This window comes from Lissotriton helveticus, chromosome 3_1, assembly GCF_964261635.1.
Source record: "Lissotriton helveticus chromosome 3_1, aLisHel1.1, whole genome shotgun sequence".
In the NCBI taxonomy this organism is placed as follows: Eukaryota; Metazoa; Chordata; class Amphibia; order Caudata; family Salamandridae; genus Lissotriton; species Lissotriton helveticus.
The window spans coordinates 687900637-687922963 of NC_136061.1; the positions used below are offsets into that span (position 1 = coordinate 687900637).

The following is a 22327-nucleotide window of genomic DNA, read 5'->3' on the forward strand; positions in this document are numbered from 1 at the left end:
GACATGGATTCAGAACGGTTACAAAGATGACACAGATGCACCAATAAAGCAGAGACTGCTCTGGGAACAAGTAGCTCTTTTGAAAAAAGAACTACCAAAGACTCACGTGACACACTCACTGAGTCACCAGCGTGATGGCGTTCACGTTGTAGGGAATTCATTGGCTGAAACAGCCGCAGCGGCAGCCAGTAAACCGGCTCCCGTAGATCGAAAAAAGCGTACATTAAAATACATTGACGGCGAAACATTGCTGGCGGTGAAAACGTCATCAAAAGGCGACTGCTCAGCGTTACCGATCAACTATCCACTCAATTATACATACATAATAGATGCAAACTCCGTCCCTTTTGCTCGAATCCCTGGAGTGGGGGATAGAGTGATTCCAAACATGGACAGGAGAAACTTGTTAATCGCAGACGCACACATGGGCGAGGGTCTCAGACACCTTAAATTAAAAGATTCTCTGGAAGAATTACAATCACGGTACTGGTGGCCAGGCATGAGCCTGCACTACACCATGTTTGTAAAAAACTGCCCAAACTGCAACAGAGATCGCAGTGGGGAGAGAAGCAGTTTAATACCTCGTCGTAGCAAGGCAGATAATATTACCAACAAAAAGAATGGCTTGCGATTAACATACACAGGCTAGTTCCACTTATCATGTAGATCCACAGCACTCGGCTGACGTCCGGACTATTATACAAGATTTGCGAGTCTAAATGGCATATACGCTAAGAGCATGCTACGTTCGACCATTTCTTTCACTCAGGCAATCCAGCCTGGGGGGGAAACATGGCCAAATGAGCACAGCCCAGCGGGAATCTTCTCACTTCCTTCCTGAGGGTATGGGATGGTGTAAAGAAAAAACCAAGGCAGAAAGCAATCTATAATGGAAAGGACATTAGGTTCGGGAGCTGGGTGGGTCAAACATCTAATAAGTGTCCAACGTAGTCTAAATAACTTGCCAAGAAATTCTCTGAGGGGATTCAGTCCGTACGAATTATTATTCGGAACTAGGATGTTGATCTCTGACCTGGATAGTCAGACTTCAGTGGTAATAGAAAAAACCTTTGATGTCAAAGACCGTTTGGCTATTTTGCAGGACTTAAACAAAACAAGAAAAGACCTGAGCAACATACAGTTGAAACAACAGCCAACAACCACTGAAGAATCACCACCTGTCCCAGCAAGACCTGTCTGGATTCCAAAAGTCGGGGATCTAGTCAGGGAAAAGATCGCGGTAAAGAAGGAATTTGGGCCTTCTTACAGAAAAGCAGTTCCTGTCTTGTCTGTCAACGGGACAAGATCAGTTGTACTACCGCCACTTGCTGGAAAAAAGGAGAACCGAGTTGTATCCATCGACCTGGTAAAACCACAACATGTGGCCGATAACAAACAGTAGGCCAAGTGGACTCCCAATAAGTAGCAGAACACCAAGGTTTGCTACCAGTACAGAGGTCCTATCAAAGAGGCTCATCACATTCGAAACGCCTACAGAAGAACAACAAGGACTATGCAACAATGCAATAGAACTAAGACCTCTGAAAACCCAAATAAAAACATTTAGCAGAGACACACCAATCTATACTGAAGTACCAAGTGACAATGCAAAAAACAAGAATCCTGAACCAATTGGAACAATTGACAGAACTGCATCTGGTTACTTCATCAACTTCGATGATTCCTCTGAAGGTTTCAGCGAACAAAAGACACAGCCATCATCAAAATCCTTTAAAGACAAAGCTAAGGAACTTTTGAAACAACTGAAAGAAACATATCTGGTTTCCCCATGGATTGAATTTTGGGCGGGTTTTGGTGCATTTATCCTCATACTTTGGCTCATCATGGTATTTACCTTGGGACGCTTCATTGAGGGAAAATATGCTAAAATGGACACAGCAAGTCAGAACATCAACTTGGTCCTCAAACCACACACATCTTCACACGTCGAGAAACGAGAACTTTTTTCAGAACTTTCTTCAGCCAACTTCACAGCAATTCCAATACCTGGTGGGGTAGCCTGGGACAACACTGACTATGAAATGTATGGTCCGGTCGAGATCCTGAAATATCCACACCAAATCAAGATCTCCTTGAGTGACTTTGCAAAACCAAACTCATTTGCTGATGATTGGGACTTTGAAAGTATAAACAATATGATGTCTGACTTAGTAATGTCTGCTAAATTTACAAAACATGATTATTTGCAAGGTTCTACAAATTATGATAGTATGTATTGCTATAACCATTATGGTAACCATTTCTTGCATAAATCTGCACAACCTAGAAATGTTTTAAATTATAATCAATGGGAACATTGTGCTACACCTCCAAAAGGGAGCTCTAGAACCGTATATGACAAATATTCATATTTCTCAGGTTTTAACATAAGTAATGCTGAAACATTTTATTACAAATTGTCAAACAAGACAGGGATGAAAACCATGATAACCAACACAAAATTGATATATTCAGATTCGTTCTTTGAAAAAATGAATACTTTTGGATTTGATTATTGGGACAAAAATGTTGATTTGAAAAGTGTTTGGGGTACAAAAGAATGGCAAGTACAGGGTATAGAAGCTTTGTTTAGAGCCTGCATGATCCCAGAACAAATGATATTTTTAAATGACACTGTTCAACAAACCACCTGTCTTGGCTTAGCCAAAATCAAAGATTTAATTAAACCGTCTATTCCAAAGCCAACAATGTTTAGCAATAGCTCTGATACAGATGAAGGAATAGACATAAACCATATACTTAACCAAAACAGAACACATCCTGATTGGAAACAATGGTTGATCTGGCCCACAGATACAAATAACTGTCAAGATAGATTCCTGAATAAAACACAGGGTTTCAAAATGACCAGGCCAGACCCTAGATATCCCCAAAGACATCACCCAGGGATAATAACAACCTACAGTGTGGGCAAATTATGCCTTCAATGGCTACAAACTTCCACACTGCCTGAAATTAAGCAACACCTAACTTTACTTACTGATGGTGCTGACTTGCGTGATTTCATACTGGGACCACGCAAACAGCGTCAAAAGCGTTTCATAGCAGCCTCTGTATATGCAGCATACAATGAGGCCTGGAAGGTTACTCAAATTGAAACAGCAGAGAGAATACGTGAAATTGATCGTATTAATTTGGAAAAATCACTTTCTGTAGTGGACAATGGGTTAATGACTCTGTCCTCCAGAATATTTTCATTGGACAGCATTGTGTCTTCAGCAATCGATATATTATCGCAAGACTTACTGTTATTACAACATGGTCAGTCACAATTGCGCTCTATTGTACAGCTTGGCTGGACGTTACAAAATCTGCGTTCAGGCTATGTGCCATGGCGTTTAATCAACACAACGTCACTATTCCAAATCTTTAACCTTACTGATAGACAAATCGGTATGGCGCAGAAGGGTGCTGATTATACAATCTTGAGCATTGAAAAACTAGAAAGATTACCAATGACAATGTCAGAACGACCTGTCAGTGAATGGATAATCCACGGAATAATAAATATTCCAATCTCAACCTTCAGGTTTCAATACTGCCAAAAATATATACAGGCTGGCATGTACGAGAAATTGGGAAAGGGGTACCTTAAAACAACTTGGAACCTGCCCTATTCACATGCATGTGTCAGTAACAAAGGACAGAAAGTGTTTCTTAGTGGCAACAATTGTGCTATGTCACTAAGCGGCACGCTTCTGTGTAACGGTATTAGTTTGCACGGAGCCTGTGAAGGGAATTCATACAACCTTTCATGTCACCAGCAAGGCGCACCTGCAACTGAAATAGAACCATTCTTTCAAAGACTCTATAATGGGAGTTACATTCTTATTGTAGACCGCAGATGTTGTAGTCTTATGCCCGGGACTCCTTATCTCGTCACCACGACGGCGAAGGTCAAGTGCTGTGGACGTTCTTTGTTCCCCAGCTCCTTACCAGACAGGGAGGCAAGGGCATGGCCCGGTTTGAAAATTACTTCTATTCGAATAGACACTTTAAGCAGAATGAAAACAGTGCTTCTTCAGACGCCTACAAGGCTCACGTCATCTAAAGAAACGTATGATCTACAAGTCGCAAGGACGACTGCAGAGATACATACATTATTATCAACTAATTCCCCCGTACATTTCGCGGAAATCCTGAGCGAAATCTTAAATATTTCTGATACCACTGGGGTCTCAAAGGTATTTAAGACAGTATTTTCGATGGCATTAACACCGTTCAAAGCCATACTGGGTATTTTTCCAGATTTCGTCCATTCGATTTTTGGCGGACTTCCCCTGATCCTGGGACTAATTGCAGGAATCCTATTCCTAGTCCTTATTTTTCGTTATGGCAACCCATGTCACAGATCAAACTCTCGCGACAATGGAAGATACGATCCTAGCCATTGGATACCGGGACCGGATATCAAAAATCCTGGGACTCTCCCGGCTTAGAGACCTAAACATGACTTGGTTTCTATCATTTCGACCAATGTGGCAAAGGTGTGTTTTACCTGTACTAAGGTGTCTGCTATGCGGAGAAGAATGCGTGTTAGACACCTGTCTGACGCTACAATCGGATGCGCCGGTGGATGCAGATACACTGTTGGTTCCTACCAAGGTTCACGCACTGTGCTGCCCTCAAAGGCTGCCAATTCTGATGACGGCATTCCTGGAATCTTCACCACTACGATTGAAGAGTAGTGAAGTTCAAGATGAAAGCAGCATCGAACAGGTACGACCTTCTGTCAGCAATGCTAATCAGAATGTCAATGGAGACAATCATGCGCACGAATGCATGGTTACCCCTATTTCCGACTTAGTGGAACTTTCCCATGAAGCTGTTGACAGTTTTTTCGAAAGCCTGAATGATATGATGTTCTCTCCGGAACAGAAATAGAGACTTTTGAGTAAACTCGCACACGGCGTTCCCTGAATTCGGCCTTCAACTTTAAAAATAAAGTCACATGAACAATTACAATCCAGTTCACGGACAGCAACTTTTTTCAGCAAGCCCTTAAAATATTTTTCTATATATTTTTTCCCCGGGACACTGATCTTCTGCTTAAAGTAAGAAACTATTCCTAGAGAACTAAGATTTCTATTTTAGATACTTTATATAGACTTTAGCTGCCCGCTGGTATGTTCACAAATATTTTATTATGTGATGAAATGGTCTCGGACTTCCTTTCTGTATAGCCATATTAAGAGCCATTTCATGTGTATCTCTCATATACCAAAAAGCAATAATGCATAAAAATGCGTGTTTACTTTTGCATTTAATTCATAGCTTAAGTGCATACAATATATATGACTGCAATTTTTCAGTATATTTGAAAATTTCGAAATGCATTTATGTATTTTGGGGTGGTAAGGTATACACTATACTCTATAGTATGTTGTACTATGTTATACTATGCATAGATTAGTAGATATGACCATAGTTAGCGTGGAGTGGGTGTCGTGTATTTCTATAGGTTCTGAATCGATCCCCCTATTCCTGACCCTATTCTGGTTAAACTACCTAGCTAGTTAACTAACAGTCAGCCCATGAGGCAAGAAATCCCCCATGATGCAGATACCGTTATCTGACGCAGTCACACTACGGCACAGGAACGTGTTATCTGATTAGGTCATAACGCTTGAGATCTAATTAGACAAGCGACATTCCTCCAGCCCCTGATAAGGCATACGACGTTCTCATAACAAATCAAACCTATGACAACCTGGATAATCCGTGCGGCCATTGTTTTGATTTCACAGAGAACTTTAGTAAAGAATGTGCTAACGAGCAAGTCGTATGACATCTTTATTGACGTACCTATGTCCATCCTTACGTCAATCCCGGCACCTTTAAGGTATAAATATTGCCGACCTTGCCCTATGCAAACACACGCGTGGTGACAAGACGGAGCAGCCATACTTGCCGAAGCCGAGAGCAGAAGCAGACCCCGCAGGCAGCAGCCCCGCCTTCCTGACGCGCTGAGAGACGCGCTGCTATCTCAAGCCGAGAGACCCAGCACCGGCGCTTCCGGGCAGCCCTCGCAGGCAGCCTGGAATATTGAGAGCAGAGAAAGAGATACCATTCCTCATTCATCCTAAATTCCAGGTACAGAACTGAATAACCCCTCCTAGAGAATTCTTTAGTTATTCACTTGGCAAAAACAAACTTAACTTAAACTGTAACTTTCTATTCCCGCCCACGCATTAGACTTAGGTCAGGTACACGGGGTAGGCGTATTTAGAAACACCAGTTGAGTACGTTTAGTCAAATGTATATGTGTATGTAAATATATTTTAATCATTTTAAACATCATATGGCTCAGAAACCATATCAATGTTTTTACAGTATTATTTCATACTATTGCTTTTAATGTATGCACTTTACTTAACTATAAGTATTGCAATAATATCGATCCATTTCTCTTGTACGAGAAAAGAGACTGATCAATAAATAACATCTTTTATTGAACACGCCCGTCTCTTCCTTTTCTCTACATTCTGATGAGACTAAGAATGCACGTACTGACTGAGTAAAATAATTGCCTTGTGCTCACACGACTCTTGAGATTGACTCTTGATTAGGGGAGAGCAAAGTTGTCATGTTCTATGGTTGTCAGAAACTAAATCCCTTCTTGTCTAATCAGGGGAGGTAATTCTTTCCTGAACATTCGAGAAAGTTTCTAGCGAACTCTGAGCTTAGCTGGCAAACCCAAAAATTAAGTCTAGTATCGACAGTAGTAGACCTAGTTAACGTCTGGCCTAGGCCTTTACTGCTGTAGGTACTATTCCAATGCGCAGAGCCTATTGGGAAGATAGGAACTACACTACAGCGGGGCGTGCTTGTTGAGGCAGGTGGGCGGTGCTCAACGGAGGTCGTGCAGCAGGATTGTGGTAGCTGTGCTGCGGCCGGGGGACCGGGGGACTGAGCTGGTTACCGCCCACTGGGGTACTGTCGGTTCTCCTGGTCTGAGTCCGGGAACCTAGAAAGGGAATCTGCGGCGGCTGCTGGTACACCGGTAAGTCAGCAGGAGTGTGCGGGAGAGAGTGAGGGTGTGGAGAGGCGAGAGTCGTGAGGCGTGTCTCCGTCTCCACTGCCGCGGGGGTAGTGGGAAGTATACCTTGTTGGCAAGATCGTGTCTCCTTGTCTGCCCTTGTCTGCCCTCCCCCTCCTCCTCGAACCACGCATCGCCGCACGGACCCGCAAGCCCTTAGCATCCCTGTACTCCTGGGTTACACTCCTGGTACCCCCCGTGTCCACCCTCAGTGGTCCACCTTGCGCCGGTCGGCGTTTTTTGCTCCCGCACGCTGCCTCACTCGCTCGCTCAGGCGGTCGGCCGTGCGGGTGACAGCTGTTCTTCTAGCTCTGGGGCTGCTCCCCCCACCTCCCATCCCCGGGTCCGCTCAGCGACAGCCAGCCTCGCTTCCTGCTTAGGGCCGTTGACTGGTTAGAGGTTGAGTCGTTGACTCGGTTCTACCCCCCCACTCGCCCCCACAAGCCAATATTGTGGTGGGGTTCCGACCCCGACTCATAGTTCAGGCTTACAGTCTAGGTCCAAGCGGTGCGAGGCGCAGGCGGCCGCGCGGGGTTGGGTTAACAAAAGAGCGGGGGGTGCCACTATTTGGGCAGCATTGAAGCGACGAAGAGCCGCGAAGAGCTGCAAAACCACTGGCAAAACTGGCAAAACCACTGGTGTACGCTATAGCAGTGCAATAATTTAATTTCATCTCTGTCGCTTCTCAACCATCCAGGCCTAATACGAAGAGTCAGAAACTAGCACCACAGCATCAGTTGACCAGTCGGTCAGCCAGCGGGACTCAGGAGTGGCAGAACACCAAGACCTACCCGAGTCAGCAGAGCCTCGGAGTCTCAAGACAGAGCAAGATATCGCAATCTTTTCCAGACTTTCAACAGTTCCGGTTGCGCCACACCAGCGCTATCCCAGTTATTTCAGTCGATCCAGGAGCACTAGCCTCAGCTATCTAGTTAACGTTGTGCTACATCAGCGTTACCCCAGGCATTTCAGTCAGTCCGGCAGTTAGTCCGGCAGCACTAGCCACAGCTAACTAGCCAATGCTAGCCAACGCTATGAGATCTGGGAAAGTAAGAAAAACTTCGGTGGCAACAAAACGGACGAAATCGAAACAGCCGGCACCCGACGGGGAGCCTCTCCCGGGTACCCATAAGCCCACTCGGGCTAGCCAGGAAATATCGACTGTGGGCATATTCTCTCCTAACGGCTATTGCAATTCCAGCCCAAAAAATCGAAAAGGCAAGAGCACGGGTTCGGACATGTCAATCGCCTTAAAACCAGCGAACTTGTTGGACTACTTAAAAAAAATTCCAACAATGACTAACATTTCTTCACAGCTCCAGTCCCAGTCCCAGTCCCAGCCCCAGGAGGCATCCAAGTGCGGAGCTTCGACCAGGCAGCCAGACACTAACACACTTCTTCCCCAACCGCTATCCCCACAACAGTGGCCGACTGAACCCAAAAAGATAGCCAAACCCGTGGGAGTATACATCTTCGGCTCAGTATTTAACGATCCCACACTGGCATGGCAGGAGGATGCAAGCTCCAAACGGTACCCTCTTAACCATCAACCTGACCCACAAAAGGACCAGCAATTAGGACAGCGAGTTTTACCAACGGCAGTGGACAAGCAAGGAACAAGCCTGCTGCAGACAGCCCCACCAAACACATGGGATAGCCCGAGCTCCATCACAGGCCAAACCCAGAAATTGGACACATCAACTTCACCTTTCCGGCAAGACTTTGTCGCGGCAAAGGTAGTCACAACGATCCCACACTGTCAGTCAACCCTTGCTCAAATCCATGTGCAAAGCTCCCATTCGAGCAATAACACCTCTCAAATGTCCCACCCATTTCAAACTGTGAGCACACCCAAGGAGCCACTGACTGTGCTAAGTCCTAAGGATACCGCATTCTCATCACCAGTAATAATAATGACATCGCCTCAAAAGTCGCCTAAAAAAGCCGACACAAATGACCAGCTCTTAGCGGACCTGTCATTTTTCTTTAAAAATACTCAAAATCCTACCAAACACCTAATCCAATAAAGAAGAGCCTATAGTAACTAGCGTTTGGCCTCAACTTCTCCAAACATTCCAACAAACATTCAACGCACTAAATTATCACTCAGACAAACTGGACGTGCAGGTTGACCTTTTACATACTCTAGCGTTGTTCACGGCAGGAATTGACAATAAACTCGATAAATTGAATAATCTAATACTCGGAGCGCAAGCCTCGACAAAGCTCGTACAGTCGGCCTGTTGCTGTTCCCCAATTATTGACTCACTCTCTTCGCTTCCAGACTTCCTAACTAGTGTTATAAATGAAGCAAAGATGCTGACAGGAGGTAGCTCACATACAATCCCCTGCCCACAATTGCAAAATCCGTCAGACATGACCCAAGACCTAGCCAACTTGAGATCCATCGCAAATTACAGCGCCAAACCAAGCGGGGGACCAGTTCTCTGTCTAAATCAGCAGAGCGAGCAGCAAAAACCCGGTCAGTTACAACAGGACCCGGCCAAAGTAGCAACTGAAAATGCCGGGAGCCCAAGTGGGCGTATCACCCGCACGGATCATTTAGTGACGGGGTCAATGGCCAGCTTAGCGATCCTGGCCTCCCCTAAACAAGAAGTGCTGCCGGCTCCTGAAATCCACCTCAGTAAGATAGAGCGTAAATGCCAGCGCAAACACAGAAATAAAGCAAGGGCAAAAACAATAGCCGTTCACCCGGAATACTACCCTCTCTTTGCAACTGCAGCTAACAAACCGGCTTTAAGTAAGGCAGCCGCACTTCCACCCTTAGGAACTCCCAGCGCGATCAACCTAAATGGGGACATACCTGCAAATGATATTCAACCAACTGCGGAGAGTTCACAAGAGGTAAGCGAGCCAGCAGTGCGAACAGTAGCAGACGAGTTCAGCACTGCTTTAGTAAAGCTAAGTACAAATATCGAGTAATTAAGTCCATTGAGGCCAAAAGAGTCCCAAGTAAAACTAAAAGTAGTGCCAGCGTTAACCGCGTCTCGGGCGGTCACTACAATAACAGGAAGGATCCCAACAAAGACAATTTACAATGAAAAAACAACTCTTTCCATAAATCGCCAGTGCTCGGGGGAAGCCCGCCAATGCCAGACCCAACTGGAGCAGGAATCGGAGGACGGTCCATTAATTAACAAATCAAATAAGATGGCTCCAAGCCCAAAATACAAGGAGACCAATAAGGAATTACCACCCTTTCACATCTTACTGGCACCTGAATACACATCGAAGGGCCGCCAGGACATCTTCAACAGATCGAATATATTAAAACTAGTAGATGGCATTCCGGGGTTCGCAGGTCTGGTATCGGACGACATAGAATCTATCGAATTCCTTCCACCAAGAGGTGCCCAACCGTCGGAGGTAACCCTGGTGACCCTCATGTCGGCCAGCGGGGCAGGTGTGTTTTTTGGACCACAAGGCCACACTGAGGGAATGGGGCATTCGAGTGTACCCATATTCCATGCCAGGCTACCCAACCGTATTACTAAACCAGCCAACAACACCCAAAAAGCTGGAATTAGAAGTTGGAAAGACCACCCGAAACCATACTCGATATTAAAAAACGCGTCAGGGCGCGTCTGAACCAGAAGAAGAAGCGGTCCCTAACAAAGACATATGTCAAGTATGGGGATGGCTCCCAACCATCCTGTCAACGAGAAGCAAAGAATGACCTCTCGAATCAGAGTCCGTGGGCCACAACCACAAACGCCTGGTCAAGTCAAACCTCCCAGTAGCTGTACTAACATCCGTATTTAATCCACAAGCGGACCCCATTTTCCAAATGTGTTCCTGGAACATAAGCGGCCTTCATCAAAAAATTACGAATCCCGATACTCTTGCCTTCTTGTGTGAGCAGGCAGTAATAGCTCTGCAGGAAACTTGGACCACACAAGGATGTCCAGTTATTGGCTTCATTGAGTTATGGAAACCAGCACTCAGGGACAGCCGCTTCGGACATTCCAAAGGCGGGCTGTCAATATATATATCAGACATCATAAAAGGTCCAATTTCACGATTACCCCTTGAGGAAGACTGGCTACTTGGGGTAAAAATCAACTCATGGCGGAAACAGCGCCCACTCTTTATCCTAAACGTGTACATCAATCCTAGTACACGTACAAAAAAAGATCATCTGGCATCAACGGAAATCATGAATGAGTTAGCCTTGGAACACCCCAACTCAGACTGTATCGTTACGGGGGATTTTAACACCAACCTAATCCAAGGGGATCTAGCAGATCCTGATGGGCTTTTTTTATTTCCTATCACCGAGTTCATGATACAAACCAAACCGCCCAACCAAGCTCAATGTGGGTTGGGCGAACTCTGTGCGATGAGATTCTATAGCGCAGGATATCTTGTTATTAATGGCAGGTCGGCGGGCGACAACCCCCAAACTGGTCCTCGACTAATGGCAGCAGGCAATCCTACCTGGATTATACCATCTGCAACGCCGCCTTGCTTCAATGTTTAGCTAACTTCCGCATCTGTCCACAAACCGAAAGTGACCATAGGCCCCATGTCATATCCTTCAATACATGTCCAGTCAATCACAAACCTGCCACCCCAAACTGCCGGGGAATATACACGGAAAACCTATTGCGCCTCAAGTGGAGTGAAGATATTAGCCCGAATATTCTGCGTGTAAGCATGGACATCATAAGAGACGGAATCGAGCAAGAGGCTTCTCCGACCACAACTTGGCCGATGCTCTGTTCCCATCTGACCAACCTATTCCCTGCAAAACCGCAGTTCCAAAGGGCAACCCAGGCTCGTCAGTTTACAATTTCACCCCTGACCAAGTCACTCAAGAAAGTTAGAAACAACGCCTTGCGGGCACTGGCAAAATCCCCGGGGAACAGTGCACGTTTAATGCTCTACCAAACTGCCCAAAAGTCGTTTAAACTGGCGATCAGAAAAGATAAACGATCACATGATAACCAATTCTGGTGTACACTGGTGTGGGAGAACAAGAGGAAAAACTCCAGAAAATTCTGGGCCCTAATCAACCGCACAAATTGTAGCACATCGACGTTTGGATCCGCAAATATCCAGGAATCAGACTGGGTATCATTTCTAACGGATCATTTTAAGTCTCCAGAACATCTAGGGCTCACAGGAAGCAGTACCCCAAAAGAGACTGATACGGGCCTTGGTATCAAGCGGAGTACACCCACCGAGTGCACACACCCCGCCTATGAGGACCTCGAGGTGACACAAGAAAGGGTTGTCAAAGCTATAACAAAAGCAAGAGCTGACGGCGCGCCAGGCCCTAATGGATTGCCACAGAGCCTGTTTAAATCGGACATTGCCTTTTGGTCTGGAACGCTAACAAACCTCTTCAACTACGCTTTGAGAACAGCAACAATCCCCGACTCATGGCGGGGCGCCATCATCCATCCAATTCACAAATCAGGATCACGCGCCTCGCCGAATAACTACAGACTCATCGCTCTTTTGGACATTGAGGCCAAGCACTATGCAGGCCTCCTTTTGGAGGACTTGAGGCTATGGGTAAAAGACCACAACCTGATGCCGATGAATCAAACAGGGTTCATTGCTAATTCAGGGACTAGGACTAATCTGTTAGCAGTATCAACCATTGTCGACAAAGCTTTTTTAACATCTAGGTCAGTGTTTTGCTGCTTTGTCGACTTCAAAGCAGCATTTGATAGAGTCCCCAGGGCGGCCTTATGGGTAAAACTAAGGAAGTGGGGGATTCCAGAGAATTTGTTAGAGGCAATCATCCAACTACACTCCCGCACCTGGGTCCGGGTGAAGTTGGGGTCCGGCACACATCTCTCACGGAAAATTATGACAACCAGAGGCGTGAAGCAGGGATGTGTGCTGGCCCCCCTTCTCTTCCACCTGTTCATAGCAGACCTGCCGACGACCTTGGATGATACAAATAGTCATCCTCCAAAGGTGGGAGGCTCGGCATTAAGCAACCTTTTGTATGCCGACGACCTGGTTCTCTTTAGTCTTAAGAGGGTCGGGCTACAAAGGCTCCTGGACAAATTGCTTAGCTACACGATCATGAACCAGCTAGAGGTCAACCTAAAGAAAACGCAAGTTGTCCCCTTTGGTAAGAAACGTTACGCTGGTGGCGGGTGGTTATTTAACAATGTAAGCCTCGTCACAGGTCAGTCGTATCAATACCTAGGTATCCATCTGGATTCTAGAAGCAATCTCACAAAACAGCGTAGTGAGATTGCAGTCAAAGCTACGACCCTGCTGTGTCACTAGGCAAGCTCTCAAAAAAACTCAGGCCCAACCCTATCGCCTCTTCTAGAAGTAATGAGAGCGAAAATTGGCCCCACTTTATCATATGGCATAGACATTCAGGGGAAAAATGAACTCTGCTTTGAATAGGCACACAACTAAAATGTATAAAAAGATTCTCCAGCTACCAAAGTCCGCATCTGCTGCACAGATAAGACTAGAGATGGGGCTATTAAACTATGATGCCTCCGACACCGGGGCATACCTGAACCTTTGTCACAAACTGAGGCAGGCGGACCCCGGCACATTAGAATCCTTAGTCTGGTTAGAAATCTCCCAGAAAAATTCAGGTGTAACGTTCGGTCGCCTTTTCAAGGATGCAATTCAGCAAATGTCAGCGAGTGACCTATGGGCCCTTAACCCCAGTCAGACAGCTTTTAAAATGGGGATTAAAAAATGTGTGAGAATGAAATCTCTCATCATGGATAAAGCACACTTTTCGAAACGCAGTCATGCTTGGCCTCTTTTAAATTCGTACAGTCGGCTAGTCCCTGCCACCTACCTGGCCTGTACATACTCATTGTACCTTAAACGTAGTCTTACGGCTATCAGAATGGGTGACTGGCGATTTCTGCAAGATCTACCTTCATGGCTACGCATGGCGGAGGATCTAACTTGCAGAGGATATGGCAAAACAGCTGAAACTCTGCTGCATGTGGTCTGTCTCTGCCCAGCCCTTAACTCCGAACGCAGGTCCAAACTTAAAGCTGAATGGAATAGGCTGGGCATCCGGTCCTGTAGGCAAGCGATTATGGTGGCTCTGAACCCCGATAATACTGTTTTAAATATAAAACTCACAAAATTCATTCAGCTGGCGTACCGTAATTTTAATCAAAATGGGTCCTGTTAATGCGCCCCCCTACTCCTTTTAATCTTTAATGCACCCCACAACAGATTCTAATTTTATGGGGGGACGAAATGAAATTTTAATATAGAGGTTTAGGAATATTGGTTGTCTTTTATATGCACGGTACCATCGACAATGGGTATATCATAAAAGGGTTGATGAGAAAAGTTATCTTGCACAATATGTTTTAAGCTATCCTTTCTCTTATCACTACCACCCTGTGTTTTTTTTTCCTTTAAAATTGCTATGGAACAAGGACGCCCAAGAGTGGATAACTTCTACTTTTATCACGGCTGGTTAATTGTCTGTTGCTTGTTCTCTCTTCGCTTTTTAACAGTTGCTACATAATGTGAACTTTATAATTTTCTTTTAAAGATATATGTTTATATCTAAATAAAGATATTTTTGATTTGATGGCTTGATTTGATTTGACACATGTAATATGTACAATTGTTATGCAGAAATTACAAATATCTATATATTTATAAACATAATTATTATACATGTTTATACAAAGCAATACCCATATATGGGTACACACCTATGGTCCATATAAATGTTTCAGTTGGGCCTTTGAGAGTGTCAGGAATTCCTGTCACACTATCCTTGGCTCACCATGTGTTATTTGCCAACATCCATGTAGTCAAAACATTAATCATATTGCAGTAATTCAACAATGAATTAACTGTGACCAGTGGTTTCTTTCATTATTCATTGTTTGCTGTTTTCTGTGACCAATGCTTATTTGTATATTGTTTTCCTTTTTAACATTTGTTTTTGCCAATGCTTATTGAAAGTAAGGGGACCAGAGAGCATGTGCCTTTAAATGAGACAGCTGCTCTATGCGGCTTAAACATGTGCTCAGTAACTGAATTGACACATTTCCAGAACACGCCCGACAACACCCAGGATCCAGGCTATAAATAGCCTCGCTCTGCAAGCACTGGTTGCTTGGCTTTTTGTTTCCTGCGCATCGTTCAAGGATTCCCCAGAGCTGTGTGTCATTCAAGCCTTCAAGGAAGGATTGCCCCAAGCCTTTTCCTCTTCAGCAAGCAAGTGACCTCAGCCTGCAGGCCTCTCTAATTATCGGCCCATTTCTCTTCTCCCCTTCTTGGCTAAGATCTTAGAGGCTCATGTGACCAAGAGCCTATCCAATTTCATAGAACAGACAGAATACTTAGAGCCGCATCAGGCAAGCTTTAGGCCTGCCCATTCTACTGAGGCTGTAATTTTGGCTATGTTGGAAACTATGAGAGCCAATGCCGGCAAAGGTGATGCCCAGGAGTTAGATTTGTCAGCCGCTTTTGACACGGTCAACCACAATATTTTGCTGGACCGTGTCAAACAGGCCGGCATCTCAGGCGCTGCCTTCAGTTGGATCAAATCCTTCCTCGAGAGTAGAACCCAAGCTGTTCGTCTCGCCTCCTTCAATGCTCCTAAACTTGCGACTTCATGTGGAGTCCCTCAGGGCTCGTCCATCTCCCCACTACTCTTTAATTTGTACCTCCAGCCTCTGATTCACTCTTTAAAAAATATGAAGGTTACCACTTTCAACTATGCGGATGATCTCCAGCTGGTCTTTACCCTGGATAGTTCTCCTGACTCCATTCTTCAATTCCAAACTACTATGCTCCACATTCAGAGCTGGATGGAGCTAAACCACCTGAAACTCAACCCAGGCAAGACTGAACTAATCTTGCCTGGGAAGAGTGAACTTTCCTGGGGCCCTCACTATTGGCCAGTGGAACTGGATCCCCCTCCCGCCCCCTCCTCATCGGTAAAAAGTCTCGGGGTCATCATTAATGCTGGGGGCAGTGGTTTTGTCATGCCTATTTCAGCTATGCAGGATTAGGAAGATTGCGCACTTGCTCACCCACTCTGCTCTGATACAGGTTGTGATTGCCCTGGTTTTATCTTGCCTAGACTTTTCCAATTTCATCTATCTCGGCCTTCCTTTGGGCCTATTAAGCGTCTCCATCTGGTACAAAACCAGGCCGCTAGGTTAATTCACAAGCAACCCAGGTGGCTATCCGCTAGACCTCTGGTGGACAAACTTCACTGGCTTCCTATTGCCCAACGTATTGCTTTCAAGTCAGGGTGTATAATTTTTAAAGCCCTGCATGACAGTAGCCCCAAATTTATCAGCTGCCGAATAGTTAGGCCTGTACCTCTTCGCAATCTACGGTCCGCCCATCAACAGTTCTTGTCTATCCCTACCTTCAAGCTCAGATGCCAGGGAGGGTGTAGGTTCTCTTACCTCGCCCCAAAATTCTGGAATTCCCTGCCACTAGCAATCCGGACGAGTAACAATCTTCTGGTGTTCAGAAGAATGCTTAAAACCTGCCTGTATGAGCAAGTTCTTGGGTAACCTCCCTTTGATGTGATATCTGCCTGATCAGCGCCATGAAACCTCCTGGTCACCGTGCACGTTATAAATTTCTATTAAGATAAGATAAGATTTCTCCCGTGTCAGGCGGAGTTCAAGGACATTGCAGAGCCTGTGAATCACTCGGAACAAGTTTTCAATCATTGTTTATTTTAACTTAGTCTCTTTTCCGCTTCAGTTATCTCTGCGATAAATGCTTGGGACTTTACATACATTATTGATGAGTGGACATTTTGGGACAATATTGATCTTGTTAATACTATCTTTTATGAGGACAATAATTATTTCATGTTTATGATTATTGCCTAATGTAAATGCATATGTTACTGGGCTGCGAATAGGCAATAATTATTCTTATTCTTGTAAAGTGTGCATCCCTGTTTGTACACATATTTGGCAGCGTGTGCACAGAGAACAGATCTTGTACTGGTCGCCTGATTTAGGCATATTTTTTTTTTAAGTTTTAAAAGTGACTTTATTTAAAGGCGCAAGTAACTCCTTCTAAAGGTGCGCCATCCTCAAGTTGTTGGAGAATGCTGGCAACATATTTAGGACACTTTGGCCAAAGTATTATATGATTGGCTTTAGGAAACTCCCTTCACACATTAAGGTGAGATCATAGGATCGTATAAATCTATTGCATAAACTCTCATGTTACGATATAGACTACTTAGCCTAATAAAATACCTGTTTAGGTTATTGAAGCAAACTGTATATACCATAGTCCTTACTGAGAGACTAACTAGTTGACAAGGCATCACTCAAAGAAAGGTATTGTGAACATTAACCCATGTGTATGTTTTACATGTACTCCATTGAAATTGGGGAATGTAACGCTTATGCACTTTGTGTATTTTTTAGGATATATCACAAGTAGCTTGCCGAGTGACCTTCCAGAACCTGGCTGGCCCAGACATCACATCTTCCTTTTGGTGAAGCACGGAGTGTAGCAGTCTCTCTCTCTTTGTCTCTCATCCCAAATCCCCTACCCTCTTTGATCACCTGCTAGGGCTTCTGTTATATCAGCAGCACTGAGAGGTGCTCAGGGTGGGTTGAGGAATAGTCATCGCCCCTGCAGACGGATGTGGTTTTCAGGTGAGTGGCTGGACTCGCATCTTACAGGGAGGTTGTGGGTGTAATATCAACAGAGGGCTACATATATGGGAGGGAGTTGTGTGGTAATGTGTACTACATGAATATTGGAACCAGGCAATTCCAGAATTGTTATGGGGTGCTTTGAATGTTTGGCCTTGAAAGTCAGACCAGTGGAGGAGCTTGTTGGGAGTGGATGGGCTGTCCTTTCATGTACCAGCTTCTAATAAACTGCTACTCTCGGACTTTCTTGCGGACATCCTTTAATGTGTGCGTACATCTTTTCAACATCAAGTCTGCAAATTCTATGACATAGGAACAATAAAGGAGGCCTGAGTAAGGATGTGTAATGATGTCATCAATGTGTCACATCTAGAGAAGAAGTTGGTAAGTATGGTAATAGGCATCACTTGAAGCAATACATAAAACCTAGATTTCTACTACTATGTGTATATTGGACCAAGAAAACTAAGTTCTCTTTTAGAAGAAGTCACAGAACTGAGTCAATTTGGTCATCGGATTTATTGTAGATAAAACCAGATGCTGTTAACGGTAGTATATTTACTTAATACGTTTTATATAGTGCTAACATGTAGCCTCTTCACATACCATTGGAACATGTATAGAATAAAGTACCCTTTGCCATAAATTATAAGGGTATTGCAAGCCACAGTGGCGTTCCATGACCATATATAGGAACAAGGTTGAAGGCAGAGGTCCTTTATAGGGTCATGTAGATTCCAATATTTGTACAACGTACAGCAATACATCAATCTTCCCACAAACTGCTTAAATTCTTGTAGTCTTGCTTTTTCGTATGCAAGAGATAGTAGGGTGCAGACAATAGGAGTAAAAGTGAAACCTGTACTGTGAAATTAAACACACCAAAAAGAAATTAAAACTTTGTTGGAGATAGATATTAGAATTTGTATCCTGTAAATCAACTTAAAGAATACTTTAGTGCTGAATGTGTGATTTCTATCTTTCCTGCAATGCCCCATAGTGTGCAAAAATATAAACAGGCTGCCATAAATTACTTTCTGCTTATCAGTATCGATTTTATCAAAAGAGATCATAAAAAGGAAAAGCCACTTCTTGTTTTCATTGTTTCAAATTCAGCTGTGACCTCCCTATTGCCTTAGCTGCTGGCTCTAGCAGCAGGAATCGTAATGCCATAAATAAACTGAAATAAGTTATTACAGATGTGCATCTATGCCATTTTCTTAATACAGTTGACTAGAGATGTCACAACTCAACTGCTATAATGAAACATACACCAGCCTTTCTACAGGGATTGCAGGATGCCATGTATTATAGTAAGAACAACAGTACAGGGCAAACATCTACAGTAAAGGGAACAATGGATTGAGAGAATATTTCTTCCTGGAAGTCAAGAATGGAAGACCTTAGAGGCAACTAAGAGCTCCAACTCTGGTGGGGGGAAAGGGTGGTCCTCTGAATGTGAAAGTGTGATGAATGTGCCTCCTAAAAGGATGATTTTAAGGACTATCCTAAACTAGTAATAGATACTTCGACCTCTAAATCAGGATCAAGAACTACCCAAAAGCAGGGCCCAATAACTTTATGTATCCTCACTGATAGCTCTTCCTTCTTTCAATCATCTGGGTTTGCAACTAGCAAATTGTAATGCACTGTAAGACAGTAAGCTTGTTGTGGGGTGGTAAGGTATCGCAAGGTTCTGTAGTTAAATCGAGTTGTTCCCATGGGGTGCTTTATGCATGAGACATAGTTTCTTGAATGTGACCATCTCTTGAACAGGAAGCCAAAGAAGGTAGGTGTAGTGGGTTCACATTTTCCGTGGTTGAGGCATGCTCTACCCCCCTGTTATTTATACGTTTAGTTATTGCCTTAATTCCATAAAGCGGTGTCCACATGGCTGTAGAGCACATACCTAAAACATAGGTGAGGGGTCAAAATTTCCATATGATTCTATAACGTATTGACCTCGAAATAGGTAATCAAATGATCTCATCTAACAATCTAAGAGGTTATGCTTCAAAATCTAAAACACAAAACATACTTAAAAATCATTTAATTTTGAAGCGTTTAATTCTAAACGTGTATCATACTGATCAATAAAATAAAAATTCTCACATCAGCAAAAACATATTAATTTGGCAAACTTTCACGACACTTCAAGAAACCAATATAATGTTTAAGAACTGAAAGAGTAATAAAGTGACTTCCTGGCTGCAGTAGCAATGTAGCCTCTTTATTTCTTTCATTACAGTCTCTGTCGCCAGCTGCCAGCAACTAACAGGGACAACAGAACACTCATATCAGGTTGTGTTCCTCAGCATTCGAGTTTCCACACCCCTTTAGACAGGTCTATCAACATACAATAGATAAGAAGACATTTTCACGCACAAACATTTTTTTTTCCCGGGGTAGGAAATTTAAAATGGCAGGCCGTAATATGGAGCTGAATGTTCCTAGAAGCACATTACCTGCAGAGGAGATCGGATGGTGATGACTTTATCCCCTTCTGTGGCATCAATCTGAGTAAGAACGGAGTCAGTGTATTCTGCCATCGGGTTACGAACATTATAAAGGCGACGTCCTGGTTTGGCAACAGGAATGTTGGCCACCTCGGTATAACCATGAGGAACTATGCAAAGGTATAAAAAGATAAGATATCAGAGCACTGCTATGTACATTGATACATCACATACTGAAATAAGCTAATTTGGTATGCAGTCCTTTGTGCTGGCTTATCAAGAGGTCTTTATTTTTCAAATATTAACTTAGTGTCCGCATCAGATCATGTCTCACCCAGTCAGCAAAGATATAGATTACTGGAAGAAAATGATAACTACTTAAGTCATGTTGCAACATTCATGTTAACTTTATTCTTTATTCACGAGAATGATTACAACTGCCACATGCCATTGAACAGGACTTACACCTCTATTAAAAGATCTAATTGAGTCCTGCTTTAAACATGTGAATATTGTGTTGCATTTTTTAATTGCGTGCTGCAGATAATCATGAAGGTTTATTGTTCCAGCTATAATTAAATTATGTTTTTTCCAGGGATTTGTTATCTTACTTTAGTTTATTAAAATTACATCAACGTATTATTTAATAAAAGTTAAAGTGTCCTATATGTATGCAGCAGTTCCAAAGAATTACTTACTTCTTCTGATATTTGGAAAATGGCCCTTTTGTCATGTATTCCTCTCTCAGTAATTAGAAAAGGCAGAAGGGGGCAAGAGATCTTAGCAATTTACTCATTCATTACAAATTCCTTAAATACATACTTTACATTAAACAGTGGCGTGTTTAACTGTTTGAAGTGAAAAAGGCAACCATAAGATAATACGTATAAGGCATTTAATGATCAGAAGCAGAGAGCCATTAGCAGGTTAAACACAAAGTTATAAAGCATAATCAGGAACAGCACAAATCACATTTTAACAAGCATTTGCAATGAAATAGGTCTCGCATTAGGAAAGTTTGAGCTATTGGTGTTGTAAATGACACCTTTTTTTTGTATGTGTTAGTTTTGAAAATCACGAAATTAATAGCTTTGTCATTTACAATGCCAATAGTTTTAACTTTCGCAAATGTGACACCTATAGAAGTTGTAATGCAATACGTGTTGTATTTACGTGACTTACATGTATTGCTACTACAGATAACAATGGCTTTTATTTTTTTTAATAATTAATACTTCAATAAAAGTTATTGTAATTTATAATGGTAATAGCTTAAACTTTCGCAAATAACTTTTGTGAAGATTATGTACAGTGTATTTTATTGTGACGAAAATACAAGAACAGAAGTGAAATATTAACATCTTTTGGTGACATTTGTAATAAAGCTTGAAACATTGAGAGAACATATTTGAACCAGTTGTTGAATGGTTGCACAGATTGATGCTGTTGTGGTGCTGAGTGATGCTGTTGTGGTGCTGAGTGATGCTGTGGTGCTGCTGAGTGATGCAGTGGTGGTGCTGAGTGATGCAGTGGTGGTGCTGAGTGATGCAGTGGTGGTGCTGAGTGATGCAGTGGTGGTGCTGAGTGATGCAGTTGTGATGCTGTGGTGCTGCTGAGTGATGCTGTGGTGCTGCTGAGTGATGCTGTGGTGCTGCTGAGTGATGCTGTGGTGATGCTGGGTGATCCTGTGGTGATGCTGTGGTGATGCTGAGTGATGCTGTGGTGATGCTGTGGTGGCGATGAGTGATGCTGTGGTGGCGCTGAGTGATGCTGTGGTGGCGCTGAGTGATGCTGTGGTGGCGCTGAGTGATGCTGTGGTGGCGCGGAGTGATGCTGTGGTGGCGCGGAGTGATGCTGTGGTGGCGCGGAGTGATGCTGTGGTGGCGCGGAGTGATGCTGTGGTGGCGGAGTGATGCTGTGGTGGCGGAGTGATGCTGTGGTGGCGGAGTGATGCTGTGGTGGCAGAGTGATGCTGTGGTGGCGGAGTGATGCTGTGGTGGCGGTGTGATGCTGTGGTGGTGGAGTGATGCTGTGGTGGTGCTTAGTGATGATGTGGTGGTGCTGAGTAATGCTGTGGTGGCGGTGAATGGTGCTGAGTGATGCTGTGGTGGTGTTGAGTGATGCTGAGTGATCCTGTGGTGGTGCTGAGTGATCCTGTGGTGGTGCTGAGTGAT

The 22327-nt window shown here is 43.9% G+C and overlaps 1 protein-coding gene and 1 long non-coding RNA gene across 3 annotated transcripts in view; one reads left to right on the forward strand and one right to left on the reverse strand.

Moving 5' to 3' along the window:
* VPS13C (vacuolar protein sorting 13 homolog C) overlaps window positions 1-22327 on the reverse strand; it is a 2773485-nt gene that overhangs the window by 1168022 nt on the left and 1583136 nt on the right. For both annotated transcript variants that reach the window (XM_078680824.1, XM_078680823.1), the window contains exon 56: window positions 20163-20323. In XM_078680824.1, the coding sequence (XP_078536950.1) occupies window positions 20163-20323 (161 nt within the window). The remainder of the gene's footprint in view (window positions 1-20162; window positions 20324-22327) is intronic.
* LOC144822865 (uncharacterized) overlaps window positions 1-22327 on the forward strand; it is a 790049-nt gene that overhangs the window by 69995 nt on the left and 697727 nt on the right. The window lies entirely within an intron of this gene.